At 33.0% G+C, this 20,867-nt stretch overlaps 1 protein-coding gene across 3 annotated transcripts in view; it reads right to left on the bottom strand.

Moving 5' to 3' along the window:
- Nucleotides 1-2,680: 2,680 nt before the first annotated feature.
- The window catches only part of LOC134688484 (uncharacterized), a 29,384-nt gene continuing 11,197 nt past the window's right edge, over nucleotides 2,681-20,867 (bottom strand). For 2 of the 3 annotated variants that reach the window (XM_063549245.1, XM_063549243.1), the window contains exon 2: nucleotides 2,681-5,236. In XM_063549245.1, coding sequence (XP_063405315.1) covers nucleotides 2,740-4,908 — 2,169 coding nt within the window. In that variant the 5' untranslated portion in view covers nucleotides 4,909-5,236 and the 3' untranslated portion in view covers nucleotides 2,681-2,739. Of the gene's footprint in view, nucleotides 5,237-8,908; nucleotides 9,466-20,867 lie in introns of those variants that run through there. The other variant, XM_063549244.1, reaches the window with a different exon arrangement.

The following is a 20,867-nucleotide window of genomic DNA, read 5'->3' as shown; positions in this document are numbered from 1 at the left end:
TGAATAACATTTAAGCAGAGCTGCTGCTTATAAACGATGAAGGGTTGGCAATGAATGCAATGAATGTCGGTATATAATACGTTTTCTTCGACATGGGACATCCACATTCCAATCCCCTTTAAGTTGTTGTTCTGTCACCAATTGTGGCTTTTTAAATACCATTTTCAAGAAGTCAAATTCTTTAGCGATTTTTAGATTTTAAATAATTCCAAATATTGCTATATAGAAACCTATTTAAATTGAGTTATTTCGCTTTAAACTTATTAATTTGTTTGGTTAAAATCTATTAGGTAAATATATATAAAGAGATTCAAGATATGAGGTAAACAATAATTTGCAAAAACACAGACATGTGTCTTTTAATAACGGTCAGAGTCTCTCCAGCTTGATAAACCTCTTCATTCTCACAATTAAAGTAATAGGTAGCGCAAAATAAAAATGTGTGGAATATAAGTGGTCTTAAAAAGAAACATAATTTTGAATTTTGCCTGTGGAATAAAAGTTTACCACGGATAACACGGTGTTGCAGAAGTACGTTAACTAACATTGAGAGACTAAAATGTCCATTTCCGAAGTGGCTGCGTATTTATTGATCCCTAATAGCAAAAAGGTAAAATGACAAAAATACTGATCTTTGAGGAAAAATCAAAACGGAAAATCCCTAATCAAATTGTACAAAAGCTCAAAAAACATCAAACGAATTGGTAATAACTGTCATATTTCTGACTTGGTACATACCTTATAGCGAAAATAATCTCCTGTCAGTTTTTATTAAAACCAAGAGAGTCTCTTAAATGTCGATGTCGTTGAACTTTAATGTTATATTGAATGGCGTCCAAGTTTCATCCACCAATTTCTGTACTCTCAATCGATGCTTTTTGTCTTTTTTATTGTTAGGATGTAAAAATACCCTGACACGGTTTGAAAGTGTAAAATTCAACAACTTTTGTTGTAAAAAGTTTGTTATACAGATCTTATAGTGTTTTGACATTGACATGTACAATTCAGAATATTCGTACGTATCATGTTTAAGTGCACGTAGTTTACATGTCATAACAGATCTACATAATTTGATTTTAACATATTTATTGATAGTAGATTGGGAAGTTAGTTATTACAACTTATATCAACAATTTTCAACTTTGTGGGTGTGAGTGCTCCCTTGCATGGGCATTATAGCCTGCTCTCTTTCGAAATCGACAATGACGTCTGTTACGTGCAAGATGCGTCGGTAATGATTAATCTAAATGACATTTTAGCGTCAAAGATGCCTCTTATATAATAGAATCAAGATGTCATTTACAGTTAAAGAGAAGCCATTTTTTTATAGATTTAAACGATATTTTAAGTCAAAAATGAACCTGGTATCATAAGATCAAAACGACGTTTTAATCTTCCTGCCAGGATAATCCTAAGTGACGTTTTAATTTCTTTTAGAGTACATACAATCAAACTATCTTTCATCTTGCAATAGTATTAAAACACTTGACTTTTCTACACTTTACTCAAGTATTCCACATTTTAAACTAAAAGACACATTGAAAGAGTTAGCATTGCTTTGTTTCATAAAAAAGAATGGCCAACGTAGATACAAGTATCTTGTATTAGGGAGGGATACATCCTACTTTGTAAAGGATCACTCTGATTCATACAAAAAAATCGCTGAATTTGACATTATCAAGATGCTTGATTTCTTGATTGACAACATATTTTTTACGTTTGGAGGACGTGTTTTTAAAAAAAACTGTCGGAATTCCAATGGGAACCAATTGTGCCCTTCTTCCTTTCGACTTGTTTCTTTATTATTATGAGGCTGACTTTATACAGAAATTTCCGAGGAAGAAAGATCAGAATTTGGCAATATCCTTGAACTTTACTTTCCGCTATAAAGATGATGTTCTCTCAATAAACATTTAAAAATTTAGTGACTATGTTTAACGCATCTATCCGATGGCACTAGATATAAAGGATACAACAGATACAGTTAAGTCGGCCTCATATCTTGACTTACATCTAGATATTAACAATGAGGATTGGATACAAACACAACTTAATGACAAAAGAGGTGAATTCCAAATGGTGAAGTTGAAATCATCCCTTCGTAAATTTTACGGGCGCCATTACGAGTTGGTTAACCGTTTATATTTAACAGTCCGATGATATCTGATATGTTCCTTACGTTATAACTACAATCGCCATCCCTTTCATGAATGTGACCTACCAAATTATACTATTTACCGGATGGTTATAACTTAAGCAACACGACGGTGCCACATGTGGAGCAGGATCTGCTTACCCTTCCGGATCACCTGTTTTTGGTGGGGTTCGTGTTGCTTAAATCTATAGTTTTCTATATTGTGTCATGTGTACTATTGATTGTTTGTCTTTTTCATTTTTAGCCATTACGTTTTCAGTTTATTTTCGATTTTATTAGTTTGACTGTCCCTTGTGTATCTTTCGCTCCTCTTTTAAATTCATTAGTGTTCCGATATCGTACAGCCTGAAACTTACCTGGCGCATATAGGACAGATCATAAATGAAAAAGCAAATAAATTCTACTAGGTCTATTTAGGATATACCACAAGTGACTTAATTGAACCCATTTATATTTGTAATTCATAACCCTGCTGCATGGTACGTATAGGGCCTGTATGCCATTACATTATTAAGTTTCAAATAGTTTAGATTTTAGCCAAGAGTTTCAATTTAATAAATATATAAAAAAAACTACTTTACAAATTAGTTTCTAGATAGAGCACCAATGGACCTAGATGTCATATGAGACTCAGGCGACAGTCTTGTTCCATCACATATCCCACAATCCTCAGATTTTCTACTTTGCATAGATACCGTTGATATTCGGAAGACATTTCTATCATAAAAAGATTCACTAGATGGCGACACTGTATGCCCGTTGGTATGTTTATAGATCACTTCTAATGGATCAGCTGATCTACTAGATACCATATCATGCATATAGCTTCGCTGGGCCGTTAGGTCCTTTTCCTGTCGCAATGATAATTTGACCTCCTTTGTTTCCTCTTCCTCTTTAGGAATACTCACGTGAATACTTTGTTTTGCTTTAGAAATAAATCCTTTCCTATGAGAAGGTGATAACATAGGAATACTATACACAGAGCTTCGTGAAGAATCCAAACTAATACGCGAAATATTTGTCTCTCGCTTTTGTTCTGTGTCAACGTCACTCGCTTGCGTCGTCGGGCTTCTCCTGTCAATGTCTGACTTAGATGAGTCATGAGTTGTTGTTGTTTCTCCGTCTTCCTCCTCTACATAATCATGTACGCTTGGAAGACGTATCATACTTGAATTTGTCTGAGATATTCGGCCATCGTCAGATTCTGACATAGTCATATCATCTCTCGGATTAACCTTTTGAAAACGAATTTGTCTCTGGTGCATGATGGTAGCGGATTTGCCTATGTTATATTTTTCTTGATCTGCTGTAGTTTTATTTGGCGGAAGTTCGACTTCGTTTTTTTCAGATTGATTAAAGTTAATATTTGTATTTTCTTTGTTCATAGCTCTATAGTGAGAGGCATTATGCCTTTCGGAGGAAACTCGTCTTATGCATGTTTTTTCTTCGGACTTGGAATGAATTTGTGCAGCACCTTCGGATTTCAATCCTTCTCTCATTGTTGTCCAATTATTAGTCCTCACATGAGAAATGTTTGAAATAATCAGTGGATTAGTTTTCTGTCCTTCTCCATTGGGAGCTAAAGCAAGAAATCTGTGTAATTTAAACTCTTTTTCACGTTTTTTCGAATGTTTATTTCGATCGTTTTCCCTACCGTCATGAGATGATCGATGTTTTGTATCGACATTTCCCTCTGACTTCCGGTGTCGATCCCGTTTGTCCGTAGAACAATTCTCTATATAACTATAGTCATGTTTATGCGAATAATGATATCGATTATTATGTCTTGGACTTGCAGAAGTCTTAGACTGCACATCCGAATCACGACTCAATAGTTTACTCCGACTTGCTATGCTTATTTCACTTGATCGCGATGATCTCATAGAGTCACTCGTTTTTAAATCCGATCTGATTTTATCACCGACGGTAAAATTAGCTGGAGCTGTCTTTACTGGACTTTCAGTTGACCGTCGCTCGGGTGATTTTACATTATATGTATCAGGTCGTGGTGATCCAGAGGGTTTCTGCTTTTGTAAAAACCGTATTACTTGTTTCATGTTAAGTTTATCAGGATCATGGTCAGTGATAGGCGTATTACTTCGCGGTAGCTGATTTACATTCAACTTGTACTTTTTCCGTTTTTGAGCCTGTTCCTTTGCATACAATTCTTTCTGTTTCTGTAACTCTATTTCTCCAGGGGTATACGGCAATGTTTTTTTAAATCCATTTTGTTTGTACAAGAATTTTTTATCAGAAAGCGTTGGCTTTGGAAGCCCATTTGACACGGAACTAGAAGCTGACACGGTTGACACGGACACTCCGGTATCAATACTTGATATACTATTTCTTCGTGTCGTTACAGCACCACATTGTTCATTCAAATCTTGGACTGAAAATTTAACCATCATGTCGCTGCGATTTTCCCTCATCGATGAATGTCTAGCAATTTTACGGAACTTTTTATCTTTTCTGACGCACGTTGTTGGTAAACGTCCCGAATAAGACACAGCGTCCGAAACTTCTGACTGAAAATCACTAAAATCAAGTGATGAATACGTATCGACAGTATTGAGTGATATTCCAGAATGACTTCTTGTAACTGCTAATACTGGGAAGCACCTGTTGTTAGTATCTGTCCCAGAGGAAGCTGATTGTTTATATTTAGCACTATTTTGAATGTTTTTGTCAGCAAACGGGACAATCTGTACAATGGAGGGTTTCCAAGCATCACCCACGAACACCACAGCACTCATTATTATTGCAATAGAACAATTCTACGACTAACACATCTACCTTCACGAACACAACTAGATTACTTAAACTATACATTGAGATAGGGTTTTAGGAGGTCAAGGGACACAAATAAATGGTTTTAGTATTAACACACATCGTAAAGCACGTAATCCTTGGTTTAATAATCTTTATAATCATTATATCTAATCCATTAAATTTCTATTTCAGCTGATCCATTTATGAACTCGCTCATAAGTATATCTTATATGGATAAATACATAAATCCATTGTATACGGACTTGATCGTTGCTTCAACTAAAAGCGATTACTCCGAGAGTGTACTTAAATCTGAAATGTAAATTAAAAATAAATGAGTTTATAAATTAATAATAATGTATCATTTAGATGTGAAATTACTGAAAAGTAATACGAAATTTGTTGTCGAATCCGGATTATTCTAAATTCTATATATATATTGAATGAAAGATGCACATCAGCATATTTTATGTTTCTATATGTACACATTGTTTTGTTCAAGACGTTTAACACGCGTCTTCTTTTTTTTTTTGGAGTGATTTAGATCAGTCTTTCTAATATTTGTTTTTTGGGTGAAAATTAGTCACAAAAATACTTAACTCCAAGGAAAATTAAAAACGGAAAGTCGCTAATGAAATGGCAAAATTAAATGATATAACACATCAAACGAATGGACAACAACTGTCATATATATTCTTGACTTGGTACTGGCATTTTCAAATGAAGAAACTGGTGGATTGAACCTGGTTTGATATCGATTAACCTCTCACTTGTATGACAATCGCATCAAATTCCATTATATTTATAACTTAGGTATTCTTATATACACCAAAAAAACAGGTAGCGAATTTATAATATAATTTTGTTTGACAAGACCCATCTTGCAGCACACATTATTTTATAAATCATTACAATTAACCTCTTGTGCTGATCCATGCAGTAAGGCTATACACTAAGAAAAACATTGATTTCGAACAATTCTACTTTACCTAGTATGTCAGTTAAAAATTATATGTTGACGCTAGTCACAAATAGGACACATTATCACATGTTTGCCATTTTCCGATTCAGTTTTATCAGATATGTGAACTTAAAAATTATCTTAAGAAATTCCACAGATGTTATTTCGTAATGTTAAAAAAAGATATATTTGTAAATTGAGGCAGTTGTGACATTTATAACTGGGCACAAAATATTAAACCAAAAATAATGGTTTTGCCTGATTAGTTGTTAGTTAATAAACGTTCAGTGGGAAACAGTTCATGCATGTTAAGGCTTAGAACAAATTAAGGTGAGTCTTGTAATAGAGGCCGCCCGGGATGAAGGTGGGAGAATTTGAACAGCCACTGGAAAATGAGGGTATATTTGACAAAACTTTAACCTTGCAACAGGTCATATATAGATACGGACCCCGAAAAAGTTGTTGCCAGGGTTCTTAACGTTCAGAGAGCTTTGCATTCTTTGCAACAGGTCACCTTCAGATAAAGACCCCTTAAAATTTTTGCAAGGGTTTGTAACGTGCATGCAGAGAGCGTGGCATTATTTTTATACGAGGAATCGGATTGAGCGTTTTCATTCTTATCAGACGTGTCTGCGTACTTGTACATCCTGCACAGCCAAACGGACGTCCCACTGACCAAGCAAGAACATAAATAAAAGAGGTACAAAAAGAAAGACTAGTCAGTAGTCTAGAATTCATGAGCATGTTAACGGTCCAACATGGTTAAAAGCATCCATATTCTCATTTATGGCATCTTCGAAATCATTTTCTATTAGAATCGACGCGCCCATATAAACATATAAACTTAGTCATTGTTTTTAGTGTTTACAAAGAACAAATAAAGGTCTCGAGTATACGTATCAACGATATATACTTATAGGTCATTGAGAATATACATAAGGGTATTTAATCTTTGTGTTATTAAGTAATTTATACTTCTTAATCTATTGATACTTTAAATTATACAAAGAGAGGTAATTTATTTTGATTTGTTTAACACTAAGTGATATAATGATTTTATATTTACATCGATCTGATTCCGAATGAGAGATTATGTGATTCCGAATGAGAGATTATGGTATTTCGATCAATAAGGACAAAGTGTACCATGATCTTTGTTTAACATTTTAAGAGAGATCTAAGACCACACGAAGTCCTGCATGCGTTCTAGTCAGTCATTATGACAATGTGTAGGTGTTCTGTTTTGTTAAGTCAATAGATACACATATATATATTAACGTAAATATCCTACAGAGTGACTAGGAAGTGAATACAGGATACTAGGTTACTCGGTACACAAACGTCATACCAAATATTAATAGATGAGGGGCGAAAGATACCATAGGGATAGGGACATCCAAACTCATAAATCGAAAATAAACTGCATAACAACACCATGTCTAAAACAAAAGAAGACAAACAAACAAACAATAGTACACAAAACACAATATAATAATCTTAAGACTTAGTACCACGAAATCTAACAAAAGCTTAGGATGATCCCAGGTGCTCCGGAAGATTAATCTGACTCTGCTCTACATGTGGCATATGTCGTGTTGATCTTATTTTGATAGATATCACATGAAACATTTCAAAATAAAACATCTTGAAAAGTCATGCGTAGACTTACATCTATAAAAGTTTTGATGTCGCTATACATACAGATAGAAAAAATGAAATCATTGGCAAAACAATTAGTAAGATACTTTGGTAGAACACCGTGGGACCATGTAATTCGTCTTCAGTTTGTAAAAATGCAACATATATATAGCAAATAAAAAACGAATTGGGTTTTGAATATTTCGTAATGTTTATACATAAATGTGCTTTATGATCCGAACATTTCTTATTAGATGATAGTCTGATGGATATTCATTCACTGTTAACAAAATGTTTTAAATAAATTACAAAGAATTGAGAAGGAAAACAGTACTGTGTAAAAGAGACAACAACCCGAACAAAGAGCAAAAAATAGACCAAGGTCTTCAAAGCAGCTAGAAAATCCCACACCCGGAGGAATTAATTTATACTAGTTCCGCATTCAGAGTGATAATTTTAAAAAGTCAATAGATATAGGAAGATGTGGTGTGAGTGCCAATGAGACAACTCTCCATCCAAGTAACAATTTAAAAAGTAAAAAGTAAACCATTATAGGTTAAAGTACGGCCTTCAACACGGAGCCTTGGCTCACACTGAACAACAAGCTATAAAGGGCCCCAAAATTACTAGTGTAAAACCATTCAAACGGGAAAACCAACGGTCTAATCTATATAAACAAAATGCATTTATCATATTTATTTTATATTGTGAGGCTTTTTAATGTATTGAAAAGTATTTTTAATACAATTAGGTAAATGTAGGAGAATTGCCTGGGTTGCTTGAGCACATATTAGCAATGCATTATAGTCAATAATAGCAAGAAAGGTTATCGAGGAAAGTATAAAACATGAGAAGCGATCATCCTTTATACGAGTGTTTATCTAGATTAATGTACTGCATAATGAAATAGAGTAGCATGTAATAAAACATTCAATTACAACTTTTTACTGTTATTTGTACGCTTTATAAAGAATATACTGCACATCTACATAAGTATTATCTAGACCAAATAATTATATAGACATCAAAACGTAGTATTGGTAATAAATTACAGGTTTCATTCAATTTAATAGCAATATCATTGCATTGTGTCTTCAGAAAGAAATTAAAGTTATACATCCGTCTCAAAATATTTAATGTATTTAAACTTCCTTAGTTATATCACCATTATATAATAGGAATAGTTATATTTGCTTTTCATAATCGTCAACCAATTTACATTATTGTATACGTGATATTATATATATTCTGACTTTGACAAATGTCTCATTTTTTAAATTTTTTTTTATTTTTCAAAGTGTTATTACATGTACACGTTTTCTTTAAGATGTTAAATAATACCATGTATATATTATTAGATGTTAAACTAATTCGTGTGATCTTACCTATAACGACATGATACACAGTTTGTGAAACATTGATATATAGGCTAATTATCCGTATAGCTAGCCTTGTATGAATATTTAAAATATCTTACAGCTACACTGTTCTTGTAGAGAAGGTCCAATGTATGATTTCCTCAAAGTAATTGAATATTCCTCAATGTCAACACGATAATGGACACAATTTTAATGTTTATCTTGTGATTTCATTGCTATTAAAATTGAGGGTCCATATGATGTATCAGTACAAGTTGATTGTTCCAAGTACATGTTAGCTTATTGGTTAATCTTGAATCTTGAATCACACAAAATATCCTTCAATGTCAGTTCGTTTAGCGGACGAGTGTTTCTCCGATTCTGTGTGTGCTTTGAATTGCAAATAAACTGCTAAGTCAACGACTTTTCGTGAAAAAATTAATATAATTGTAAATTAAGCTTGGCACTGTTGAAAAGATTAAATCCTGTTTTTACCTTTCATTTGCACTATCATAAAGATATTTTACAACTGGGTAAGACTCTATTAAGTATTTAACACTATGTATAAAAGCCCCATTATCTTATAAATGTATTTAACGGCACTATGAGGCGTCTTTAGTACAGACATTTATAAATCTGTATAGAAATTACCATTATAATAAAATAAAGGTATACCAATCTGTTTACATTTATCACAGTAAAAGTGTTTTATCGAACTAAAATAGCCCTGAAGAAGGCAAAATCTTATATAAATTAAATCTTTTCAAATCTCAAGTGTGGTTTTTTGTTAAATGTCAAACATTAATTATTTTTGAAAACCCATTAGTAAAGGGTAGTTATTCCTTTTATACGGATTCTTTCCGAACTTCCCAGAACTCTAGATCTTGACATGATAATATATATATATAGAGAAAACTTCTTTAATTTATTGGGGATCTTTATTTTTAGAAAGAAAATTCACGAGAAACCATTGAAAGTGTTTTTATTTATTTTGTAAAATTTTGTTGATGCCAAATTGTTGACACAATTACAAAATTAACATCATTGTTACTACTTTAAAAATATTTCAAGGAATGAAGTGTGTCGTTCACAATGTAAAAGTGACACATACATTGTACCAATCTAAGCGCAAATATTTTGATATTTAGGCATAATCTTATAAAACAACAATTTAGAGTTTTAAAAAAAGATACGTTTAGATCTAGGGTACAAGCCACAACTCTTTAAGGTCACTGGTTCGTTTGTTTAACATAGTCCCATTAAAGTCCTTTGTTAAGTCCTTTGTTAGTCTTGTTTTATTTTAATTTTAGTTTCTTGTGTACAATTTGGAAATTAGTATGGCGTTCATTATCACTGAACTAGTATATATTTGTGTAGGGGCCAGCTGAAGGACGCCTCCGGGTGCGGGAATTTCTCGCTACATTGAAGACCTGTTGGTGACCTTCTGCTGTTGTTTGTTTTTTATTTGGTCGGGTTGTTGTCTCTTTGACACATTCCCCATTACCATTCTCAATTTTATTTTGAAGTTTATTAGTAAAAATGTAAGGCTGACTATTTTATATCTCTTTCATATGAGCGCTAAATATAAAGCATCGATAAAACTGCCTTTTACATAAACAAAAAAAGTCATGACTGATTTAAATAGGTTTCTTCGAGTTTCTTGGTCGTTAGATTGGTCTACTCAAACAATTGTTTGAGAATTGTCAAGAAAATAAAACCAACAACTTAAAAACAGTCCCGAATTACGGGTTTTTATAGAATATTAAAATACTAAATGTCAGACAAAAGCAAGTTCTCGATTCTATTAATTTCATCATGTCAAGAGTTTGAAGATCGATCAAAATATTCAACGAAATACTTATATCAGAGATTCGCGTCCTTGTCCGTGATATTTTTTCAAAACAAATATTATCATTTGAGTATTAATGACCTTTTAAGTAAAAAATTACCTTTTAATAAAAATACAGAAAAAATGCGTCTTAAAAAAAGAGAAAAAATAGGACTCTTGAATATGTTTTCGAAAACGCGCTAGGTCAATAGGTTATAATAAAATCATTCAGTTTTGACAACGGATTTAACAAAGTACATTTATTGAGCTTAATACTTGAATATTTTACACTTAAATAAATAAATCCCGCCTAAGAAACAGAACGTAATGCAAACACATTTTATTATTCTGTAACAGAAACTCTAAATATGCGTGCCAGAGATCCCAGAGAAGATCAAACCATCGTCAATTACAAGACATATATTTACTTGACTTTTGAAAAAATAAACATTTATACAGTATGCAATTAAAGATAAAAAGGCTTTTAATGTGGATCAATATATGCATGGATAAAATTCTGACTTGAAGTAGACTGTAAATATACATGTCAAATTCGACGGAACCTTGTAATTCTCTAATAAAGATACATGACACTCGTGTGACTCCAATCATCCGTCTCCATAAGTATTGTTCCTAAAAGACTTCATCTATTAATTTGGTATTTCAATATATTTCCTGTACATTGTACATAAGCTAGAAATTCATAGTTTTTGTTGTGAATAAAATAGTTGTCCAACAGTTTACACATTAAGAGTAAGCATGTTTTTGAATTTCATCTGACCTTATACTATAATACATAAGATCGTTTTTATTCTAAGGACACCAGATAGATATTGAAAAGTTGTATTTCCAAAAGCGGACCAAATTTAGGGAAATCTGTACAATGATTAGCATATTATTTTTTTCTTAAATATAATAGACAATTCCAAAGAAAGGCTGCTCAAATATTCTAGTTATCAAAATGCAGGAGTCACCAATCATCAAAGGCAGATTATCAAAGGACATTAAAAGAACAGATATATATAGACTGATATGATTAGTAGGAAGCACTTTACAAAACATATGTTCAAAACTTCATTAATTATTCCTCCTTGTTACTTATGCACAAAAACAAGAACACTAAACAGTTATCCAAATGATTAAGTGTTGGTTGAAAGTTCAGTGGCAAATATTTCATGCATGTCAGGACGAAGTTATCCAAATCTAGGAGTCACCAAATACCTATGTATGACTGACAAAAAAAGGACAATTCTCAGATATAAAGAAAACAATCAGACAGAAATAAAACACCCCAAACTATGAACAAAAACGCCAAAAATATATGATTTCCATACTTGATGTGTAGAAAAGAGCATCGTAAGACCTTGCACTCCATGTATCAGATAGCATCTAAATATCTTTGTTTCTAAATATAATAATGTACATTGCTATGATTAAAGTTAAGTTTTATTATATAAAGTATGTAATCAACTTAAATGATATTGTTAAAAAAGTACAAGTAATTGTTCACAAAAGAGGGACGAAAGATACCAAAGGGACAGTCAAACTCATAAATCTAAAACAAACTGACAACGCCATGGCTAAAAATTCAAAAGACAAACAGACAAACAATAGTACATATGCAGTACCATCCAGTACTGTTAACAAGTAGTATCATTAGTATGGGGAATAGTAAATATATCTGCTGTTAACCCGTAGTGCTAAGTATGGACGATAACTAATACATGTAATATTAAAATTCATAAATGTTGTAATTTATGTGTGATTGATTGAGGGTTGATGATTGCTTTACTATCAGTGGCAAATATCCTGCCTGAGACCGTCTGATACATGTACATGAAGGTTGGGGAATTTGGACTGTTACGGGAAAATAAGGGTATTTTGGATTAGGAGATATTTTGCCTTACAACATTCTACCTACGGACCCCTCAAAGAGTTTTTGAAATGTTCTTTACTGGCGAAGAGCATGTCACTGAATGTTCGTCCCCATTATAACCGGACGTGTCTGTGTACTTGCACATCCCTTAAGTCAAAGGACGCACCGCTTTGATAAGGGTTACTGACGGTTGGAGAACACCAAATTGGTCCTATTTCTATTCCTAGGTCACCCTTGGGGACAATTATATAAGAAACAACAAATGTAACGATGATAAAACGTTTCATTTAATTGTTTTTACAAAAAAAGTTACAATACGGTTCACTATCTCGATCCAGAAATATAACCCACTTCTACAGTGGTTCCCGAATGTATTTTCTACAATATGTCAGGTAAACCCAGCAGTTTTATTTGCTATATAATGTAGACAATCTCAAACCACCCAGATTACATTAGTTATACCTGCAGAGATAAGGAAAACATTATTTGTTCACGGTAAATACAAGCCTATGTTGATATGTACTTGTGTATTGTCTGCTAATCAGACTATTGACGGATCAATCAATCAAATCAAATATTGTTGAACCATATCAAAGGTGTTGATTTAATACTAACAGAATTATTGACACGTGTGATACTTGTAAACGTTTTATTTCTCTTTGTAAAGTGAATGGTATGTAATATTTCCGTACAGATGATACTACAATAATAGTTTGATGGACTTGTCGAAAGGTATAAGACAGACTTAATTGCTTTGACCCATGATTATCTAATAGAGGTATCCGTTAAGTTTCATGATTTACTTTTTTTTTTCAAAAAAGTCTAAAACATTTACTATTGAAAAGAAGGGCAACTCATTCATTCACCTGCATTGTCTATTCACTATTGGAAATGAATTATTTTTAGTCTGTTTTCATGGATTGTCATATTAGAAATGTATACTCCATAATGTTTGTGTTCTAGTACCTTCCCACCTAATTAGTCTGGTTGAACCGTTCGGTAATCATTTGTATCCAAAAGAAGATCCTAGTTTTATAATTTAGTTAAACAAATGCTTTTGCTTAAGACTTGTCGTAGCGCTCAAATCAAAACTGTTTAAAAAGTCAAAGCAGTATTTGTTCGTTCCAAGTTTTGACCACATTTTTTGGTCCTTGATGTACATTGTTTCTTATGTTAATTGTCTCATGGAATTTAAGATCACTAAATTCGCGACTAAAAAATTACCACGATACTCAGAGCGTCTTGTGTACGTAGCTATGTAGTGTTGAAAGTTTTTTTTATGACAACAATAAGAATACACTTATATCATATATATATCGCTTTTCACCAATATGAAAAAAAAATGTTTTTTCCGTTGAATGTGCAGTGTTATTTAGTACAGGACGGTATTTGGTGAAGGATCATTAGAAAGGTCCTATTTAAGTGCTTGTAGACTTCGTACTTAAAGTTCTGAAAGCTTTTATACAACTAAGCCTTGCGTAAAGAAACAGACGTAATAAATAAAAGTTTCTCATTTTAGAAATTGGTATATTAAATACGTTTATTTACACAAGGGTTTGTTTTGACTTAATGGTTGACTTTTAAAAGTACAACGTCATTTAAACAATTGAACAGATTCGTTAAAGTATTTTATAATATATTCTTATTGATTTTGAAAATAAATTCCAACAGTTTTTTTTTCTTTTCAAGATTTTTAGATTTCATTTAAACTACCATAACTGCTATTAGGACACATTGAATCTTGTGAAAAACTGTCATCAATTCACACTGAGTCTTGACAAAACTATAACAAAATCCAAAACACAATTGATGTCTAGGAAACAAAACTCAATCAATGCACACTGAATCTTCAGAAAAACTATTAAAAAGTATAAATCAAAGTGCAAGAAAAAATTGTTACTGTCATTCTGATTCTACAAAAAACTGTTACTAGTATTAACTATACACACATTTTCGGGAAACAAAGGCAACAAATACGTTCACACTGAATTTAAAGAATACCTTCATCAAAAACTTTTTTAGATCTTCCAAAAAACTGTCATCATTTTACACTGCATCTTCGAAGAATCTGTCATCAGTTGACATTGCATCTTAATATCTTAATAGAAACTATAATCAGTTCACATTAAATCTTCAGAGAAACTGTCATCAGTTTACACTGAAACTTCAGGAAAACTGGCATTAGTTCACACTGAATGTATATAAACTGTCTTCAGTTGACACTGATTCTTCAGAGAAACTGTTATCAGTTCACACTGAAACTTTATAGAAACTGAGTGTCATCAATTCACACTGAAACTTTATAGAAACTGTCATCAGTTCACACTGAAACTTTATAGAAACTGTTATCAGTTCACACTGAAACTTTATAGAAACTGTCATCAGTTCACACTGAAACTTCAGAGAAACTAACATCAGTTCACACTGAAACTTCAGAGAAACTAACATCAGTTCACATTAAATCTTCAGAGAAACTGTCATCAGTTCACGTTGAAACTTCAAATAAACTATAATCAGTTCACACTGACTCTTCAGAGAAACTGTCATCAGTTTACACTGAAACTTCAGAAAAACTGGCATTAGTTCACACTGAAACTTCAGAAAAACTGGCATTAGTTCACACTGAATGAATATAAACTGTCATCAGTTCACACTGATTCTTCAGAGAAACTGTTATCAGTTCACACTGAAACTTTATAGAAACTGTCATCAGTTCACACTGAAACTTCAGAGAAACCAACATCAGTTCACACTGATTCTTCAGAGAAACTGTCATCAGTTAACACTGATTCTTCAGAAAAACTGTCATCAGTTGACATTGAATCTTAATAGAAACTTATCAGTTCACATTGAATTTTCGGAGAAACTGTCATCAGTTCACACTGAATCTTTAGAGAAACTGGCATCAGGTCACACTGAATCGTTAAAGAAACCGACTAACATAATTTTACCCTGAATCTTCAGAGAAACTGATAATTTGAGCTAACGATCGTGTTGCAGACTTCTGTGTAGCATTTGTTTTTGTATCCATCTGATGAGTTAAGCCTTTTTCAATAGTTCGTTCTTATGTTCTACTGTTACCTGGTACACCACTGTCCCAGCTTAGGGGAGGGTTGGGATCCCGCTAGCATGTTTAACCGCACAAGATTCTGTATGTACACAATGTACTTAAATTAGGGCATTAGTAATCTCGTATGAATTGTTTTTCATTTGTCATTTCGGGGCCTTGTATAGCTGACTATATGCGATATGGGCTTTGCTCATTTATGATGGCCGTACGGTGACCTATAGTTGTTAATTTCTGTGTCATTTTGGTCTTTTTTAAGAGTTGTCGCATTGGCAATCATACCACATCTTCTTTTTAATATTCACTGCGGTTTTGATGAGCAGTAATCGCAACTTCGTACTTAGTTAATTCCGGTGCGTGTAGGGACTTTGTAAAAAGAATTAATAACCTATATCCCTTCTGTTTAAAACTTTTATTCAAACATTTATAACTATGCAAAGACATCTTAACTTGTCATAATACACTTTACTTGCAATAATCTCTGAATATTATTAATAATTTGGAATTTAAATTCTTTCAAAAGCATGGTAACTTCAATTGTGTTAGCAAACTCGTGTCACAATCATGACATATTATCAATTAAATTATCTTGTAGCACCTTCATATGTCGCGTCAAATTAAAACGTAACTTTACACATGATACTAGTAAACATTTCGTTTGTAAAATAAATAATTTAAGATCTGGAAGATGAAGGACAAAGTCATATTATAATGTATCTGATTAATATGCATAACCACACTATAGCCAACTTAATGGAAAGACGACATACATACAGACAACGTTCTACGAAACACTAAACAGAAAAGTTTAGCTTAATAAACAACATGAAACCCAACAAAAAACATGTCATCAATCCACCTCAACTAGTGAAACACAGTGTATTGCGTATGATGAGTGAAAAGTCAAATTGACCTGCTATAAATCGGGAAAAAATATTGTGGCTATGTCAATGGTCATCAATGATACAGATATTCGAACTCAGTCAATTAAATCACAATGACGTCCACAGTACTTTCAACATAATGGCTTCATCTTTACTTGTTTTAATACTTTTAAATAGCACCAACGGTCCGAGACCACAATTGTCGTCCCTTGATTTTCGTTGTTTCGTTGGTCCAGAATTTTAAAGGAAAGTAGTGATTTGGTCCAGCTGAAAAAAGGTTGAAAATTAGCACTTCGGAAACTTTCAAAAGATGTTCTAAAAGAAATGCACTACGAAATAATTGTGGTCTCGGACCCAATGTAATCAGCAGCCACCTATCAGAAAAAATGCAAGCTCGAACTATTATATCAACGTGTTATAACTCTATATGCAGATGCTGTGGTAATGTAGGTACATAGACAAACAAGATTACAATTGGAAAGCTCAAATTATATCTTTTGCTGTAAACTTTTAATTCAAATCCGACATGCATTAAAAAAAATTTCTACAACCTGATATGCAGCAGACAAACTTATTTTGTGATATCCTTCAGTTATTTCAAGTACAATCGATAGATGCAGTCATTAAAGTCAACATTTTTATGTTACTTTGTATGAACTTTACATGGCAGTGCAGATAAAAATACGCAGGTAAGATACATTTTCATTCATTTTTTAGGGGAACACGTTAAATCAATGTTTATGCAACCAAGATCGAGAAGCAAATAAATAATACATTAAAACCAAAAGGCCTAAACAGAAACAAATTATTCCTAAGTCAAATTTAACTGGTTGCCTTTACCGTAAGTAGAACCAGCAATACAGGTAATAAACTGAATGCTTGAAAACAGCAACGATGATAGTTCGTCGGAAGGGGACGATAAATAGCTGACCCGTGTTAAGAGAGAGCCATATCTCTTGCACGTTAAAGACACCCTTGTAGATTTCGAAAAAGAGTAAGCTAATGCAGCTACAAGGCAGCACTCGCATCCGCAAAGTGGAAAGGGATTAATATAAGTTGCAAAACTTGTTTCCCAATCTACTATAAATAAAAATGTTTAAACTAACATTGTTTATTCATTGACAAACAACGTACCATTATTGCAAGGGTTTCGCTTCTCACATAAGGCAGAACATTGTCTTAATGTCTAAACCACTTGTTATCCAGAAGGACACTAATGATACATGTAATTTTATCAACTTCAATTGTACATGCGCCCAAGTTGTATGAAAATATACGAAAAGAATGAAGTGACCTGGCTACGTTTGTTTAAATAAGTAAGAAGTTCAACTTGGAAAGGAACCTTTTTTTCAATTTCACATTTGGAAAAAAAAAAAAAAAAGCAAATGCATTTGCAACCACTGTTTATATAAACGTTTGTGTTGCATTTCAATTCTGAAAGCAAACTGAGTTTTTCAAAAACGTAAACATTAGATTTCTGAAAACATTTCGATCACCTTGAAATTAACAATGAAATTGTGAGTGGAAAAGTCTACAATCTTGACAGTTAATATACTCTATAACTAGAACGCTCTGACTGACAGTCAAACAATAAAAGAAGTCAAATTAAAATTCCTAAATGAAACAATTACCAATAAACAATACTATTGTAACATAATATAACAATAGAAAGTTATATGTTGAGTCGGTTTTAATCATAGCAATTAACTTCAAGTGCAGACTTTTTCGCTAGGGAAAATGTCACTCAAAAGATAAAATCAACATACACGTAACAACTCGTAGACAACACACGAATGCCAATGTTATACGTTTCCCTTTCAACGACTGCAATTCAAGAAGATATTGTACTTTACAAATGTATAATTGATTGCTTGTTTACGTTTAAAATTTTAAAGATTTGAAATAATTTAGCTACAATAGATATAATTCACGGCCGACACTCGGCTAACCGAGAGATAGGTCGGTTAATCTATATTGAGTATGCGGCTATATCGGCGGTGGGTCTGTTAATCGGGTTGGCTAAAGTCTGTTAAGAGTAAAACTCACAATTTAATGTTAAACTCTGTTAAATATACAGATTTTTTGGCATATTATGAGAATCACATCAAAAAAAGAAAAGTGTCTGACAAAATGATATCTATCATAGAACATTTTTCACCATTAAAAAAAATGCATAGCCAGCTCAATTTTAAGTAAAACGAAAAGGCGTCGCGCAAGTATGTGGTTTTTAAACTTCTACGCATAGCAATATTTTAGATAAAAGGCCAAAAAACATTTTTAGATATGATTTAAAGGACACAAAGTAGTACTTTGGTTCTAAAAAATCAATTGTCGTTGACAAATATTTCATAATTGACTTGTTATATAAGTTGAGTTATACCACATTTTAATGAATATTAGTGGAATACAGTCTGTTAATGCATGGGTTGGACAATTTAAATCGTGTCAGTTAAGAGTTATTTAGCCACGTCAATAGTCTTACTACCTTGAATCTGGAAAACAGTATATCAAAATATATGTTCCTGCTTGAATTTATATTTTCACATTAAAAAAAATGAGATGTACTTGTGACGAAAAAATTACAATACGTTGCAACAGTATCCTTATAGAAAGAGCATTTAAAAAAAAAATCTCTGCATTTTATTAAAAGGGCGTGTCACTTCAAATCAGCGTTATATGGACTGATTGGCCGCTCGAATTCGCATGAATATATTATTTACGCCAAGTTATCAATCAGACTTATTTTTTTTGGTCTGTTCAAAATCTGTAACATCTATGAATCTGTCATATGTTGCAATGCAGCTGGTTAAATTCCATGCGTTTTCTTTGGAATACTAAGGCTTTTCTACCTCATGAATAGATTACCTTATGCCGGCGTCACACACTGGCGGACAGACCGGCGTGCACGTACAGAGAAAATGTTATACGTTAGTGGCACGCCATAAGAACGCTTAGCAATCGTTCAAAGCGCGTTGCATAAGTTTCAAGGCTCATGGCCTTCCGTCCAGAAAAATGCACTATTGTAACCATCACAAAAATAACCATTTGAACACGATTACATCATTCATAACCATACTTTAGAACTAGTAACATCTGCAAAATATCTCGGCGTAACCCTACAGTCTAACTTAAAACGGAACAATCACTACAACAACATCATATTAAATGCAAATAAATCTCTTGGCTTTCTGAGGCGAAACTTAAAAATTTCTAACACCAGTATCTAATCCAGTGCTTACCAATTAATAGTGAGACCAAAACTTGAATATGCCTGTAGTCTCTATAGGATCCACACACTGCAGATTATAAAAATAAGCTAGAAATAGTACAGAGGAGTGCGGCCCGATATGTATGTAACAATTACCACACCACCAGAAGTGTTACATCCATGTTAAACGAACTACTATGGCCCTCACTCACTGAGCGTCGCCTCAAAACCAGACTTATCATGTTCTACAAGGTTATCCATGGACTCATTGCAATCCCATCACTAGTCCTCATACCATCAAATACTAGAACAAGATAATTACATACTCAAACATTTAGGCAAATATCCACCTCTAAAGACAGCTACAAATGGTCATTCTTTCCGCAAACAATCATCCAATGGAACTTGTTGCCACAAGTTGTAGTAGCAAGTCAAACCATTAAAATTTACAGAGATCAGTTGACACCAACTGTTCTCCACAGCATAATTTAATTCTATAAATAACAATGTACATTTTTTTTAATCACTTGTTGTTTTCTTTCATATAAATATCACCAAGTATTCTACAAATTTAAAGATGAATTTTTGTTTATATTCTTTAACCATATACTCCGCGCATGCAACAGTTCGTAATATTCAATATTAATGAAGCTGAAACTATATATCAGAAGAAGAAGAAGAAGAAGAAGAAGAAGAAGAAGAAGAAGAAGAAGAAGAAGTGCGTCGAAATACAAAGGTAAAATTGAGAAAGGAAATGGGGAATGTGTCAAAGCGACAACAACCCGACCAGAGAACAGGCAACAGACAAATGGGTCTTCAATATTAAGAAAAACCAGTAGGCGTCCTTCAGCTGGCCCCTTAAATAATATGTACTTGTATACTAGAACAGTAATAATGGACGTCGCAATAAACCCCGAATTATACACACGAAACTAAAATTAAAAATCATATAAGACTGACAAAGGCCAGAGGCGCCTGACTTGGGACAGGCGCAAAATTTCGGAGGGGATGAACAGGTTTATGAGATATAAACCCTCCCCTATACTTCTAGCCACTGAAGGAAAGTAAATACGCTTGATGAACGCTACAACCCGAGGACATTTTTATGCAGCATAAAAAGCAT

The sequence above is a fragment of the Mytilus trossulus genome, chromosome 10, assembly GCF_036588685.1.
Source record: "Mytilus trossulus isolate FHL-02 chromosome 10, PNRI_Mtr1.1.1.hap1, whole genome shotgun sequence".
Lineage (NCBI taxonomy): Eukaryota > Metazoa > Mollusca > Bivalvia > Mytilida > Mytilidae > Mytilus > Mytilus trossulus.
Note: the sequence above shows the minus strand (reverse complement) of the source record. Positions and strands in the feature narration are given on the sequence as shown.